Genomic DNA, 16,108 nt, shown 5'->3' with positions numbered 1-16,108 from the left:
GGAAGCTTCTGTATCTAAGCTGAACCTTCAAAAAGTTGATATTTTAAAATTCATTATGTTTTTAAATTGTGGTAAAATACATGTAGCATAAAATTTACCGTCTTAACTTTTTTTTTTTTTTTTGAGTCAGGGTCTCACTCTGTCACCCAGGCTGGAGCACAGTGCTGTGATCATATTTATAATCAGGAGGCTGATTGCAGCCTCAACCTCCTGAGCTCAAGCAGTCCTCCCACCTCAGGGAGTTCAGGTGTGCATCACCACACCTGGTTAATTTTTTTTATTTTTTTGTATAGCCAGAGTTTGCTATGCTGCCCAGGCTGGTCGCAAACTCCTGGGCTCAAGTGATCCTCCCACCTCAGCCTCCCAAAGTGCTGAGATTACAGGCACGAGACACCTCACCCAGCCAAATATTTTTAAGTATACAGTTCACTGTTATTAAGGACATTCATTTGCCTGAACCCAGGAGGCGGAGGTTGCAGTGAGCTGAGATCGCACCATTGCACCCCAGCCTGGGTAACGAGCGAACCTCCGTCTCAATTAAAAAAAAAAAGTATATTCATAATGTTGTGCAGCCATCATCACCATCCTTCTCCATATCTCTTTTTATCTTGGAAACTAAAACTCTATCCCCACTAAACACTTACTCCCCATTCGCCCCTCCCCAGACCCTGGCACCCACCATCCTACTTTCTGTCCCTATGAATTTGACTACTCCAGGGACCTCATGTAAGTGGACTCACACAGTGTTTGCCCTCTTGTGACTGGCTTATCCCACTTATATAACATCTTCAAGGTTCATCCATGTTGTAGCATGTGTCAGAATTTCCTTCCTTTTTTAAGGCTCAGTAATGTTTCACTGCAGGTATAGACCACATTTTGTTTATCTGTTCATCTGTTTATGGACACTTTGGCTGTTTCCACTTTTTAGCTATTGTGAATAACGCGGCTATGAACATGAGTGCACAAATGTCTCTTCCACACCATGCTGTAAATTCAGGAGTAGGGAGTGGCATATATATCTGGAAGGGGAACAGCTGCATCATATAGGAATTATATTTTTCCATTTTTAAGAAACCGTCAACTTGTTTTCCATGGCAGCTGCACCATGTTACACATCCACCAGCCGTGCACAAGAGTTCCAGTTTCTCCACACACTGGCCAACACTTGTGATTTTCGGTTCTTTTTTATGGTAGCTATCCAAATGTGTTTGAAATGCTATCTCTTAGTTTTGGTTTACATTTCTCTAATGATTCATGATGCTGAGCATCTTTTCATGAGCCGATTGACCATTTGTATGTCTTCTTTAAAGAAGTATCTATTCAAGTCCTTTGCCCATTTTTGAATTGGGTTTTTTTTTTATTGTTGAGTCATAGGAGCTCTCTATATATTCTGGATACCAATCCCTTACATATGTATGATCTGCAAATATTTCCTCTCATTCTATCGGCTGCCTTTGTACTCTGTTGATAATATCTTTTGATGCACAAAACTATTTAAGTTTCATAAACCCCAGTTTATCTATTTTTTCTCTGCCAAATCCTCCATCATGAAGTTTTTGCCCTGTGCTTTCTTCTAAGAGTTTAGGTCTTACATTTAGAAGTCCTTGATCTACTTTGAGTTAATTTTTTATAGGGTTTTAGGTAAGGGTCTAACTTGATTCTTTGGCATGTGGCTATCCAGTTTATCCAGCATCATTTTTTGTTTATTTTGGGGCTCACTATTCTATTCCATTGGTCTCCATATCTTTTGGGTTTTCTTTTTTTTTTTTTCTTTTTTTTGAGACAGGGTCTTGCTCTGTTGCCCAGGCTGGAGTGCAGTGGTGCAATCATATCTCACTGCAGCTACAGGCTTCTGGGCTCAAGTGATCCTCTCCCCTCAGCCTCCCACATAGCTGAGACTACAAGCATGAACCACCATGCCCAGCTTTTTTATTTTATATAGAGACGGGCTTTCACCATGTTGCCCAGGCTGGTCTTGAACTTCTGAGCCAAAGCAATCAGCCCACTTTGGCCTCCCAAAGTGCTGAGGTTACAGGCAGGAGCCACCACACCCAGCCCTCTATGTCTTTACACCATCACCACACTGTTTTGATTACTATAGTTTTGTACTGAGTTTATAAATCAGAAAGTATAAGTCCTCCAGCTTTGTTCTTCCCTTTCAAAATTATTTTGTCTGCTTGGTGTACCTTTAGACATCACATGAATTTTAGGATGGGCTTTTTTATTTCTAGAAGAAAAAAAATCACTAGGGTTTTGATAGGAATTGCATTGAATCTGTAGATTGCTTGAAAGGGTGTCAAATTTTGTCAAATACTTTTCTGTATCAGTTGAGATAATCATGGTTTTTTTCTTCATCGCTCTGTTAATAGGGTGTATTAATTGAGTTTCATATGTTGAGCCATCCTTGCATTCCAGGAATAAATCTCATGTAGTCATAGTGTATAATCCTGTTATTGCTACTGAATTTTGGATGCTAATATTTTGTTGAGGAATTTTGTATCAATGTTTATAATGGATATTGGTCTGTAGTTTTCCTTTCTTGCAGTGTTTGTCTTTGGTATCAGACTAATGCTGGCTTCACAGAATGAATTAGGAATTTTTCCTTCTTGAATTTTTGGGAAAAGTTTGAGAAGGACAAGTGTTGGTTCTTTAAACATTTGGCAGAATTCACCAGTGAAGGTATCAGGCCTAAAATTTTGTGGGGAGATTTTTTGTTACTGATTCAATCTCCTTGCTACTTATAGATCTATTCAGAGTTTTTATTTTTTTAAGATTTAGTCTTGGTAGGTTTTGTGCTTCTAGAAATGTGTTCATTTCATCTAGTGCTATGCCTTGGGTGTTTTCCCCAAAGTTCATATGCTGCAGGCACAATCCCCAGCACAACAGTGGGGTCTAACAGAGGTGATTCATTACAGGACAAAGCCTTCATGAATGGATTAATGTCTTATTTTGGGCGTGGGTTAGTTATTGCAAGAGTGGACTTGTTATAAAAAACAAATTTAGCTCCCTCTTGCCTTCTTACTCCCTTTCGTGCATGTATGTGCTCCCTTGCCCCTCTGCCTTCTACTGGAAGGGCATGTATGTGCTGCCATTCTGTAATGACACATGAGGCAGGCCCTTGCCAGATGCTGGACCCTCAATTTTGGGCTTCCCAGCTTCCACAATTTTAATAAATAACCTCTGACCATCTTCTGGGAAGGCAAGGATGGTCAGTGATTGATTTATAAAGTGCTAGGTACTTTGTAAAGTACTTAGTCTGTGGTATTCTGTTATAGTCACATAAAACAGACTAACACGTCTAGGTTATCCAATTTGTTGGCATACGATTGTTCATAGAACTCACTTATAATCCTTTTTATTTCTGTAGAGTCAGAAGTAATGCCCCTACTTTCATTTCTAATTTTAGTAATATAAATCTTCTTTTTTCCTTAGTCCAGCTAGCTAAACGTGTGTCAATTTTGTTTATCTTTTCAAATAACCAATTCTTTACTTTATTTTCTCTGGAATTTTCTATGCTTTATGTCACTCATCTCTGCTCTAGTCTTTACCATTCCCTTCATTCCGCTACTTCTGGATTTCACTGGTTCTTATTTTTCTAATTGGTTATGTTGTAAAGTTAGGTTGTTGGTTTAAGATCTTATTTCTGATGTAAGCATTTGTAGCCATGCATTTCTCCATTAGCACCGTTTCTGCTGCGCTCCATGAGTTTTGATATGATTTGCTTTTGTTTTCATTGGTTTCTTGATTTCCCTTTTAATTTCTCCTCTGACCCATCGGCTGCTCAAGGAAGTGTTTCGTTTCCACAACTGGGAATTTTCCACTTTTACATCATCGACTCCTAACCTCATCTCTCTGTTGTCAGACAAGACATTTTGTATAATATCCATCTTACACCTATGAAAAGATAAACTGAGACTTAACTTGTGGTCTGATATGTGCTCTATCACCTCGCTGTTGGTTTGATACACAACATCAAGTCCTCGGAAAGGAGAGTCTCAAATCAACACAAGATGCAAGTCTGGCCTTTATCACAAAAGCTCTTTTGATCCTACCCTGGGCCCACTCTGCTGAGCCCTTCAGTGGAGGCCTGGGGTGTCTGACCTGGAGGGTGAGAAGCCCAGCATCGGGCAGGAGGAGCAGGTATAAGAGCACGGAGTCCCAGTGTCAGGGATATCCTGGCCATCCTGTTGAAGCCAGTGGGGAAGGACAAGGCGGCATGAGCCTACTGTCATGTGGCATGAGAAGGGGACAGTGACACTTGTGGCCTGGAGAACTGGCCAGGCCGAGCAACAGAAGTTACACAGAGAGACGCAGCAGCTCAGGTCCATCACGTCATTCCTGAGGCCCTGCTCTGCCTCTGCGCTCTCTCCTGCATCAGAGGCAGAGTAGTAAAGCAGTCAGCAAGCAGGAAATGGGGAGAGGCGACTTCTGTATTTTCTTTCCACCCTGTACTTTTATGAGAAATTCTGACCACCACAAAGGTATACATGACACAGGCTGCACTCAGATTTCAGTTACAGGTAAGGGAGCTCACACCTGTAACATTAGGTGACAGACAGGTGCCCACCTGCCCATTGCCAGCTGCCCTCTGGCCAGGGTACCCGGCCAAGGAGGACCATTCTGGTTCCCAAAATCATGGCATGTAAAGACTGGAACTCTGCATCCTCAGAGCCCACGTTCCGGCCTCCCCACCATTGCTCCCACATTCCCTGACCCTCACCTTTCAGCAAGGCCTGCAGGATGGCCACGTCCACATCCTGCTGACCGTCCTTGCCTTCCCGGAAGATAGTCAGCAGCTGCCGCCTCCGGACAATATCCTGGATCTGCAACAAGCATTTTCCAAGTGAGACACACAGTGACACCCCCCACCCACCTCCTCCAGGACACACAGAATTGAGGCCCTGGACACAGCCAGAGCCATGGGTCCTGCCTGCCCTTGTGGCCAGGACACCACCACATCTCCTCTTGCCTTAGACAGAACAGATGAAGATCTATGGGACCAAATACACCATGTTTGTGAGAGTCTGTTGGGTGGAAAACACAATCCAAGGGCAAGAGACCTTCGCCCTGACAATAGTGCAGCTTCATGGGAGGCTGCTCCTCCCAGCCCTCCTGCTAAGCCTGGGCCACTCCTCACCACCTGCTTACCTGTCTGTGTATCTATCTATCTATCCATCCATCCATCCATCTTTCCATCCATCCACCCACACACCCACTCACCAAACATTCATCCATCCACCTATGTATCTATCTACCTCCCACCCACTATCTATCTATCATATCAGTTCATCCATCTTTTTTTTTTTGAGACAGAGTTTTTGCTCTGTAGCCCAGGCTGGAGTGCAGTGGCATGATCTCAGCTCACTGCAACCTCCACCTCCTGGGTTCAAGTGATTCTCCCACCTCAGCCTCATGAGTAGCTGGTATTACAGACACCTACCACCACACCTGAATAATTTTTGTATTTTTAGTAGAGATAGGGTTTCACCATGTTAGCCAGGCTGGTCTCGAACTCCTGACCTCAAGTGATTCACCCGCCTCAGCCTCCCAAAGTGCTGGGATTATAAGCATGAGCCACTGTGCTTGGCCCATCTATTTTATCATCTGTCTCTCTAGCTTTCCATTCATCCATCTATCTATCACCTAGCTACCCATCTATCCATCCATCCATCTATCCATCCATCTAACCGTCCATCCATCCACACGCCCATCCACTCACCTACCATCTTTCCATCTATCTATCTATCCATCCATCCATCCATCTATCCATCCATCTATTCATCCATCCATCTATCCATCCATCTAGCCACCCATCCATCCACCCATCCATCCATCCATCTATCCATCCATCCATCTATCCATCCATCTATCCATCCATCCATCCATCCATCCATCCATCTATCCACCCATCCATCCACCCATCCATACATCCATCTATCCATCCATCCATCTATCCATCCATCTACCCATCCATCCATCCATCCATCCATCCATCCATCCATCTATCCATCCATCCATCCATCTACCCATCCATCCATCTATCCATCCATCTATTGATCCATCCATCTATCCATCCAACCATCCATCTATCCATCCATCCATCTATCCATCTATTCATCCATCCATCCATCTACCCATCCATCCATCCATCTACACACCCATCCACTCACCTACCATTTTTCCATCCATCTATCCATCCATCCATCCACCCATCCATCCATCTATCCATCCATCCATCCATCTATCCATCCATCCAGCCACATGCCCATCCACGCACCTACCATCTATCCATCCATCCATCTATCCATCCATCTAACCGTCCATCCATCCACATGCCCATCCACTCACCTACCATCTTTCCATCCATCTATCCATCCATCCACCTATCCATCCATTCATCTATCCATCCATCCATCTACCCATCCATCCATCTATCCATCTATCCATCTATCCATCCATCCATCCATCCATCCATCTATCCATCCATCCATCCATCTATCCATCCATCTATCCATCCATCCATCCATCCATCCATCTATCCACCCATCCATCCACCCATCCATACATCCATCTATCCATCCATCCATCTATCCATCCATCTACCCATCCATCCATCCATCCATCCATCCATCCATCCATCCATCCATCTATCCATCCATCCATCCATCTACCCATCCATCCATCTATCCATCCATCTATTGATCCATCCATCTATCCATCCAACCATCCATCTATCCATCCATCCATCTATCCATCTATTCATCCATCCATCCATCTACCCATCCATCCATCTAACCATCCATCCATCTACACACCCATCCACTCACCTACCATTTTTCCATCCATCTATCCATCCATCCATCCACCCATCCATCCATCTATCCATCCATCCATCCATCTATCCATCCATCCAGCCACATGCCCATCCACGCACCTACCATCTATCCATCCATCCATCTATCCATCCATCTAACCGTCCATCCATCCACATGCCCATCCACTCACCTACCATCTTTCCATCCATCTATCCATCCATCCACCTATCCATCCATTCATCTATCCATCCATCCATCTACCCATCCATCCATCTATCCATCTATCCATCTATCCATCCATCCATCCATCCATCCATCCATCTATCCATCCATCCATCCATCTATCCATCCATCTATCCATCTATCCATCCATCCATCCATCTACCCATCCATCCATCTATCATCCATCCATCTACACACCCATCCACTCACCTACCATCTTTCCATCCATCTATCCATCCATCCACCCATCCATCCATCCATCCATCCACCCATCCATCCATCTATCCATCCATCCATCCACACACCTACCCATCATCCATCCATCTGTCCACCATCCATCATTCATTCATCCATCCATCCATCATGACATTCCCTAGCAGGTATGCCTGCTACAGTTGCTCCTCCTTGAAATGCCTTCTCCCTGTGGCCAGGGCAGACAACCACAAACGCTTCTTCCCATGCCTCCCACTGCTCCCAAAGTAAGCCTTAGCCTTGTCCCTCTGGCTCCCCAGGCCAGCCACTCCTGGCCTCCCCTGCTTCTCTCCCCATCCCCAGCCTGGCCACACTGCCTCCACACAGACTCCGCTGTCACCTGGAGGGCCCCTCACCCCCCACCTCAGACCCCAGCGGTGCCCTATCCCTCCGGGGCCAGCTTTTGTGCCAACTCCAAAACACACCCTGGGCTCCCTGGCAAACTCCACTCCTGTCCAGTGGCCAAAGGTCTCCCGGCTTTCAGCCCACCCTGTCCTCAAACGGTAAAACAGCTCCCAGCGTCTGAGCCCATAGGGACACCAGGACCTTGTTTCTTTGTCTGAGTCCAGCGCTCAGTACCTCTGCTTGACCGGTGAGAAAGGCAAGGCTGAGCGAGGGTGAGCAACTTCCTCCTGGCCACAGCTGCCTGTGGAGGAGGCACAGACCCTGCAGGAGGCCCCCACACCCCTGTGACAGGGCTGTCACAAGCAGCAGCACCCAAGGGCAGCTCTGCAGCTCCTCGGCAGTATAGACAGAGGCTCCGAGAGGCGTGCTGAAGGCGCGCACTGGCGCTGGCTGTGTGGCTGGGCCACTCCCCTCCGAGCAGGAGCACCGGGGAATGCTGCCCGCCGCCTCCCCCTGCCATGGCCTGGGGCGGCTCTGTGTCCAAGCCCCACACTCAGGGCCCTGGCTTGCTACAGAGAGTGCATTAAAAACAAGCAGCATCCAACAGCAGCAGATTAAACTCAGTGCTGAGAGCTGCCTGAATAATTTATCAACCAGCAGAGAAAGGGCTCCAGGGCCCGCCTGACAAGTCCCATCGGCACCGGGAAGGGAGGAAAGCGGCCTGACGTCAGGAGCCCTGCGGCCGCTCACAGCCAGACCGCAAGGTTTTCACAAACTCATCTGACTCTCGCGGCTACGTCGTATTATTCTCATGCTGGACAAAAACGCTCACATGACATCCATGCAGAACGCGGTCACTCTGAGACCATCGCAGAGCACGGAAGGAAACGGGTCACTGTGCCACCTACAAACCACAAGTCCCGGGACTTCTGCTTCTGGATCGGCCAACGGGGCCGAACTGCAGCCGGCCCTTCCCACTCCCCTGGTTCCCGAGGACGCTTATTTTCAATCCACTCTCCACAGGCCCCATCTGGCCAAACACGTGTGTCCCTGTGGCCTGCAGCTGGGAGTCACTGACTGCCCACAGAGCCCAAATTAAACACAGTGGGAGCCGTGGAACGTGCGTGTCAGCTGCTCGGAGCCTGTGGATGTCCGGGGTCTGCAGGAAAGACACGGGCAGAGGGCTCTGTCGGCCCCAGCTTGCTGGGAGACCAAGGGTCAGAGGCCCCAGTGCCAGTCCCTGCAAAGAATCCTGCCAGGAACTGAGTCAGGTGATCCTGGAACCGCCAGGTACAGGAGGGAGGGGAGGGGCTCTCCACAGGAGCCCACCCCCCTAGGCAAAGGCTTTGTGGGGTGGCTAGGGCTGACCAACCACAGCCCTTCACAAGTGACCCCCTCTGGAGGCTGTGGTCATGGCAGGGGCCACCCAAAATCTACCCCTGGACTGTGGCAATGGCCCCTCCTAAGGCCACTCTACACGCCTCCATTAACCCACCTAAGAGGCTATGAGCTGGACTGGCCCCGGCGACCCACAGCCATTACTCAGAAGCTGCCCTGCTGCCCAACTCAGCTGAGGCCTCCCCAGCACCTGCCTCCCGCCCCTCCAATCCAGCAGGCTCTGCTCACCCCACCACTCACCCCTCCAATCCAGCAGGCTCTGCTCACCCCACCACTGAGGCCAGCAGTGTCCCTGCCCCTCCAATCCAGCAGGCTCTGCTCACCCCACACTGAGGACAGCAATGTCCCCACCCCTCCAATCCAGCAGGCTCTGCTCACCCCACACTGAGGACAGCAGTGTCCCCACCCCTCCAATCCAGCAGGCTCTGCTCACCCCACACTGAGGACAGCAGTGTCCCCACCCCTCCAATCCAGCAGGCTCTGTTCACCACACCACTGAGGACAGCAGTGTCCCCACCCCTCCAATCCAGCAGGCTCTGCTCACCCCACCACTGAAGCCAGCAGTGTCCCTGCCCCTCCAATCCCGCAGGCTCTGCTCACCCCACCACTGAGGCCAGCAGTGTCCCTGCCCCTCCAATCCCACAGGCTCTGCTCACCCCACCACTGAGGCCAGCAGTGTCCCTGCCCCTCCAATCCAGCAGGCTCTGCTCACCCCACCACTGAGGCCAGCAGTGTCCCTGCCCCTCCAATCCAGCAGGTGCTGCTCACCACACCACTGAGGCCAGCAGTGTCCCTGCCCCTCCAATCCAGCAGGCTCTGCTCACCCCACACTGAGCCCGGCAGTGTTCCCAGCCCACCCTGGTGTGCTGCTGGTGAGGCTCATGGCCTCCCTTCACCTGCTGTCCCAGGATCTGACCTGCAGAGGGAACCCAGCCCAGAGGCTTCCCTCCCATGCCCCGCCCTCTGCCAATCTCTATGGCACCTGTTCGGACTGCTGGGTTCTCTGCGTGGGTCCGCGTGCGCTGGTCCCACCCACCAGGCTGACAGTGCAAAGCAGCCACACACCGGGCACCCACGGGCCGTCAGCCTCACCTTTTTGGTCCACTCAACAATCCTGCTTTCCGTGAAGGCCTCAAACCCTTCCTGGAAGAACACGCTCAGCTTGTGCTGGATAAGGGAGAGGCTGATGTCGGACACAGGCAGGCTGGCCACCTGCGCGATGACGTCGGCCACGCGGCCCGAGCCCTCCACTACCACACAGGGGGTGCCGTTGGTGGTGGCGTTGTAGATGGTCTGCAAGGCAGGCAGGGTGTGAGCCCGGAACTGGGTCCTGCCTTGCTCCAGCACTTTCTGAAACGGAGAATCCTCCGAGGCCAGCTGAGGGGAGGGCTGGCTAACGCTACTCCAGGTTCCACTAGAAGCGCTTATTATTTGGTGGCATCCCCTGCTCTGGGGCAAGAAGGAGCTGTCCCAACACGCTGGGGCCGCACACCTGGCGGCTCGTTTCTGGCGTCAGCACAGCAGGATCAAACACTCCCAGCGTTTTTGCCCATGGACCTGCAGACGCAAGGGCCTCAAGGCAAAGGGGGCGCTGCATGGACCAGGAGTTCCCAGCCTCACAAAAGCCACAGTGAGAGCAGGGCAATGAGGAGGCCCCCAGGCTCCAGGGTGTGCTGCGCTTCAGGAAGGGACTGGCCACGGAGCCATCCGGCAGGAAGGACACGGCCACGTGTGTGACTGTCAGCCCCGAGCCTCCCCAGAAGGTCCTGGGAACTGGGGCTCCTGGCTCCCCACTCGCTTCAGGCCCTGGGAGCCCACGCTTTCCTTTCATGCCAGTCAATGGCCGGGTCACAGCCAAGCCCAGCCTCCTCCCCCAGGCCCCTTCCTCCAGCCCCTCCTCTGCCCCCCAACAAGCAGCCGGGGCAGATGCTGTCTTTCTCTGTCTCCTGGCAGGCAAGCTCACCGCCCTCTCTTGCCATCAGCTCCCTGAGTGCTGGCACAACTGCTTCGGGCCATCAGCTGCCTGCAGCTGTGTGCAGCCCCTCGGGCCCCGCCCACCCATCGTACTCACGTGCAGCGTGCCCGGGCCGCCCTCCAGCACCACGCACACGATGGGGATCTTGATGGCCACACCTAGAAAAAGCACGGAGCTGAGCGAGGTGGGGGGCAAGACCCTGCACCGGTGCTCTCCCCTGCCCGCTCCGGCTCCAGCTGAACCGCACCCTGAAGCACCTGCCAGGTGCTGTTGAAGGTCAAAACTCCACATTCCCAGGGGACCCACCTGTTCCACAGCAATGAGCAGATCAGGAGCCCCTGCCGCCCACACCTCCCCTGCTCGCTGGCATCCACCCCCACCCCACTTGCTCTCTTGGGAGGGAGGGAGAGGGGCCATGGGCAATCAGAGCAGATGCCCCAAGCACGTGTGCACAACCCGTCACGTGTGGGCGGGAGCAGCACACGGCACATCATCCTTTGTCCATCTGCCCGGCCCCACCCTGAGCTTCACTCAGCCCAACAGCTGGGGAGCCTGAGAAGGACCCTTTCCTTGGAAGCAGACTCTCTGTGAGCCCCCCAGGCCCACTGTCTTCACACACACACCCACAGCTCCCCACCCTGCGTGTCCTAGTCAGGCCGCTTCTCAAAGGGAAGCCCCAGACCCACAGCATCACCTTCACTGGGAAACGTGCTCCTAATGCAAGTTCTCGGCCCACCTAGAGCTGCTGACTTGGACCCTGGGCCCAGGCCCGCATGCTGGTGAGGAGCCCCCCAGGGGTTCCAATGCACAAGGAGGCTTGCAAGGGACTCCAGGCCAGACAGCTCCATGACCATCTCCTCTCTGAACCTCCTCAAGTCACGTGCAAAACCCCACACTGGACCTCCCAACGGCCTCGAACCCATCCCATCCCACCTACAAGGAAAAAGGTGTCAAATCCTAAGTTTCGACTGTCTGACCCTGAGACCAGCCCATGATCATGATTTAAAATGACTGCAGGCCCAGGCACAGTGGTTCGAGGTTGTAATCCCAGCACTTTGGGAGGGTGGTGGGAGGATCCCTTGAGCCCAGGAGTTCGAGGCTACAGTGGGCTGAGATCACACCACTGCACTCCAGACCCTGTGTGAAAAAAACTTTTTAATGTAGGTTGGCCTATTACCTGTGAACACACAGGTGATACACAGGTGAGCCGTCAGCACCCCCAGACCGCCCTCCCACTGGCTGAAACTGACAGGAGAACATGACCCTCCCGGAACAAAGTGTAAAGGCACACAGGAAAGAAACAGGCGTGTTCCGAGCACGCTCCGGGCGCCGTGCCTGCTGTGACCTGCCCACCCCGCTCCCTGCCCGAGCACCCTCGAAAGCAAGCTCCCCTACCTCCTCTTTCCTTGGTCTGCTCTGATATGAACTTCTCCAGCCTGGTCCTCAGGGGAATCTCAACGCCATACTGGCCATGGGTCCCGTCGTCCACGAGGATGAAGTGAGAGTGGTTGCTGTCCAGGCAGGTGAGGTTCCCTTGGCCCTCCTCATCCAGCACGTACTCGGCGGGAAAGCTGCCCTGGGGCGGCAGGAAGCGTCAGACACAGCTGCGGGAGAGCTCCGCCTCCTAACGCACCAGGCTGAACACCCGCCCCAGAGAGGCGGGTCCCAGGGCCTTGAACCTGTGGACGTAGCCTCACTGGGAAAAGGGACCGTGCAGATGTGATCTAAACACCGGAAGTTTAACCTGGAGGGTCTGCGTGGGCCCAAAACACCACCACAGGTGTGCTCACAGGAGTCTTTACACGGAATCCTCCCAGAACAGAGTACAGAGACACAAGCAGGCCGGGTGCGGGAGACACACACAGGAGAGGAGGCCACAGGACCACAGAGGCCGAGATGAGCAATGCAGCCACAGCGGGAGAAAGCCGCGGCCCCGGGAGTGGAGCAGGTGGGGAAATAGACCCTCGTCCCAGGCCTCAGGATGGGGTGTGGCCCGGCCACGGCACCCCGACTTCGCCAAGCAACCCCAACTGCAGAGTTCTGTCTTCGAGACACGTGGGAGAGTTCAGTGCTGCTGCCTCGAGGCTTGGGCCGCTGGTTATGGCAGCCACAGGAAACGGATCCAGGGCTGGGGACGAGGAAGCGGGGAGCTGCCGTAACAAACGCCTAAAAACGTGGAAGGGGCACTGAAACTGGCAGTGGGGAGAAGACGGGAGGGTTCTGAAGCCTCTGAGTAGGAAACGGCTGCATGCCCTTAAAGAGACTATTGGTGAGAATGTGGTGTTGACCTTGCAGAGACGGGCGTGGTGGCTCACGCCTGCAATCCCAGCGCTTTGGGAGGCTGAGGCGGGCTGATCACCTGAGGTCAGGAGTTTGAGACCAGCCTGACCGACATGCTGAAACCCCATCTCTACTAAAAATATAAAAATTAGCTGGGTGTGGTGGCGGGCGCCTGGAGTCCCACCTACTCAGGGGGCTGAGGCAGGAGAATCGCTTGAACCTGGGAGGCAGAGGGCCAAGGATGTGGCTGCACAACCTTCTGCAAGCGACGAAGATCACCTGAGGTCAGGAGTTCAAGACCAGCCTGGCCAACACGGTGAAACCCCGTCTCTAAAACTAAAAAATTAAAATTAAAAAAAAAAAAAAGAGCAAGGCCAAACAGCCAGACCAGTCCGACCCCACCGGACACATTCATGATTCTGACACAAAAGGACGGTGAAGGCCAGGCTGGCCAGTGCCTTGCTGGGCCCCCCGTGGGCATCTGGAGTGACAAAGGGGACCTCCACCCGGGGCTCTCCCCGACCTCGCCCCGCCCCGCCCCAGGCAGTGGGCCCAAGGTGTGGTGTCGACCTCGACCTCGTTGGCAGAGAAGTGAATCCCCGCTCAGGGGCAGTGAGGAGGGAGCCTGCTCAGCGAGTCCTGGCCACGTGGATTCAGGGGCTCACACTGTTACGCCAAAGTTAGTGTCTCCTTGGAAAACCTGGCTGAAGGACTCGTTATCTGTCCCAACTCAAGGCTCCAGACTAAAGCAACTGCTTCTCCTGTGGCCAATTAATCACAGACAGGAGCGCTGGGTCCTCAGCCTTGACAGAGAAGCTGGGGTGGGTGCTGGCTGCCTGGCACCCCAGCACGGGGGCATTCCTGGCTGCAGGAGACCTGAGTGCAGGGACTCAATGCACTAAAAGCTCCGCTTCTGGGTCAGATCCCCTTGGCTCAGCCCCACCCAGCAAGTGACTCTCACGTGGACCCCCTCCTACAACCCTGAGGGGAGGACCAGAGTCCAGCCAAATTAGCCATTCCACCAGCTCCCCACAGCACCCGGTCAGGCCTCACACACTCCACCAGCTCCCCACAGCACCCAGTCAGGCCTCACCCACCCCACCCCCACACACTCCACCAGCTCCCCACAGCACCCGGTCAGGCCTCACCCACCCCACCCCCACACACTCCACCAGCTCCCCACAGCACCCGGTCAGGCCTCACCCACCCCGCCCCCACACACTCCACCAGCTCCCCACAGCACCCGGTCAGGCCTCACCCACCCTGCCCCCACACACTCCACCAGCTCCCAACAGCGTCCGGCAGGCCTCACCCACATCCCTGGTCCTAGGCTCCCCTCCCCTGACCCACCCTTCCCCACAGAGGAGGCCATGCTCACCATGGGATGGATCAGGCCCTCACGGCGGTGGACGGTGCCCCAGGTGGCGACTCCAATGGTGATGACCTCACCTTCCTTGTAGCCACTGCTCAGGCTGAAGTCCCGCACAGCCTCGCCCACCTGCTTCATGACACCGGTGTGGGACCCTCCCGTGATGATCCAGGCCCCTGGGGAAGGAACACGGGTGGACAGGCCCTGCAGCACTGAGAGCACCCCACACCCAGGAGCCTAACGCCTGAGCCCCTCTAGGCTCAGCGACACCAGCCACCATCAACACAAAGTCCCTCACACAGGGCCTTGCCTTTTTTGAGATGGAGTTTCACTCTTGTTGCCCAGGCTGGAGTGCAGTGGCAGGATCTCAGCTCATCGCAACCTCCACCTCCCAGGTTCAAGCAATTCTCCTGCCTCAGCCTCCTAAGTAGCTGGGACTACAGGAGCCCACAGTGACACCCGGCTAATTTTGTATTTTCAGTAGACGTGGGGTTTCCTCCATTCTAGTCACGCTGGTCTCGAACTCCTGACCTCAGATGATCCACCACCTCGACTTCCCAAAGTGCTGGGATTAAAGGCGTGAGCCACCTCGCCCAGCCTACTCAGGGGCGTTCAAACCAGCACGTAAGGAAAGACGTTGCCCTGTGTCTACGGGGACAGACGCAGACCTCGCCCCCTCCTCTGGCCCCAGTCTCAGGATCACGGTTCTCATACGTTCTCTGCATTCTTTTATTTCGCTTCCCCTCTTCCTCCCAGCTTCCGGCATCCAGATGCGGCAGAGTGTGGCAGGGTGCGCCCCAGCTCCCACCACTCGGCCTGGTCCCTAGGAAGGTCACCCCCCACCTCCCACCCACCGCCTGCTGCCAGTGGCCTGCAGCGCCCCTGCAGGAAACACACCTCCCACCCCACGTCCAGCCTGACCCAGTGTCGTGTCGTGAGCTAACGGCAGCTTTGCCTGAGAGCAGGAGGTCCCGAGGGGTCTGCTCGCCTGCCCGCCCCAGGGTGAGACGCACAAGTGAGGCAACGGCTGGTGCCCCACAGCCTCCCCTTGAGGCATCACCAAAAGTCGAGTTTGTTTGTCTTCCGGGTTTGTCCTGGGGCAATGCTGCCTTTTCGAAGGCTGGGAGGCATCGCCACAAGCCTGTAATCCCAGCACTTTGGGAGGCCGAGGCAGGTGGATCACGAGGTCAAGAGATCGAGACCATCCTGGTCAACATGGTGAAACCCCGCCTCTACTGAAAATACAAAAATAAAAATAAAAAATTAACTGGGCACGGTGGCGCGTGCCTGTAGTCCCAGCTACTCAGGAGGCTGAGGCAGGAGAATTGCCTGAACCCAGGAGGCGGAGGTTGCGGTGAGCCGAGATCGCGCCATTGCACTCCAGTCTGGGTAACAAGAGCGAAACTCCGTCTCAAAAAAAAAAAAAAAAAACAATCGGGCTAGGTGTAGCAG

At 53.2% G+C, this 16,108-nt stretch overlaps 1 protein-coding gene across 15 annotated transcripts in view; it reads right to left on the bottom strand.

Moving 5' to 3' along the window:
- TRPM2 (transient receptor potential cation channel subfamily M member 2) overlaps window positions 1-16,108 on the bottom strand; it is a 92,549-nt gene that overhangs the window by 55,268 nt on the left and 21,173 nt on the right. For all 15 annotated transcript variants that reach the window (XM_035283087.3, XM_078358718.1, XM_078358721.1 and 12 more), the window contains 5 exons: window positions 14,666-14,832; window positions 12,403-12,583; window positions 11,104-11,165; window positions 10,125-10,325; window positions 4,721-4,823 (listed from right to left, as the gene is read on the bottom strand). In XM_035283087.3, the coding sequence (XP_035138978.3) occupies window positions 4,721-4,823; window positions 10,125-10,325; window positions 11,104-11,165; window positions 12,403-12,583; window positions 14,666-14,832 (714 nt within the window). The remainder of the gene's footprint in view (window positions 1-4,720; window positions 4,824-10,124; window positions 10,326-11,103; window positions 11,166-12,402; window positions 12,584-14,665; window positions 14,833-16,108) is intronic.

The sequence above is a fragment of the Callithrix jacchus genome, chromosome 21 (assembly GCF_049354715.1).
Source record: "Callithrix jacchus isolate 240 chromosome 21, calJac240_pri, whole genome shotgun sequence".
In the NCBI taxonomy this organism is placed as follows: Eukaryota; Metazoa; Chordata; class Mammalia; order Primates; family Cebidae; genus Callithrix; species Callithrix jacchus.
This window is presented reverse-complemented; position numbering and strand designations above follow the sequence as displayed.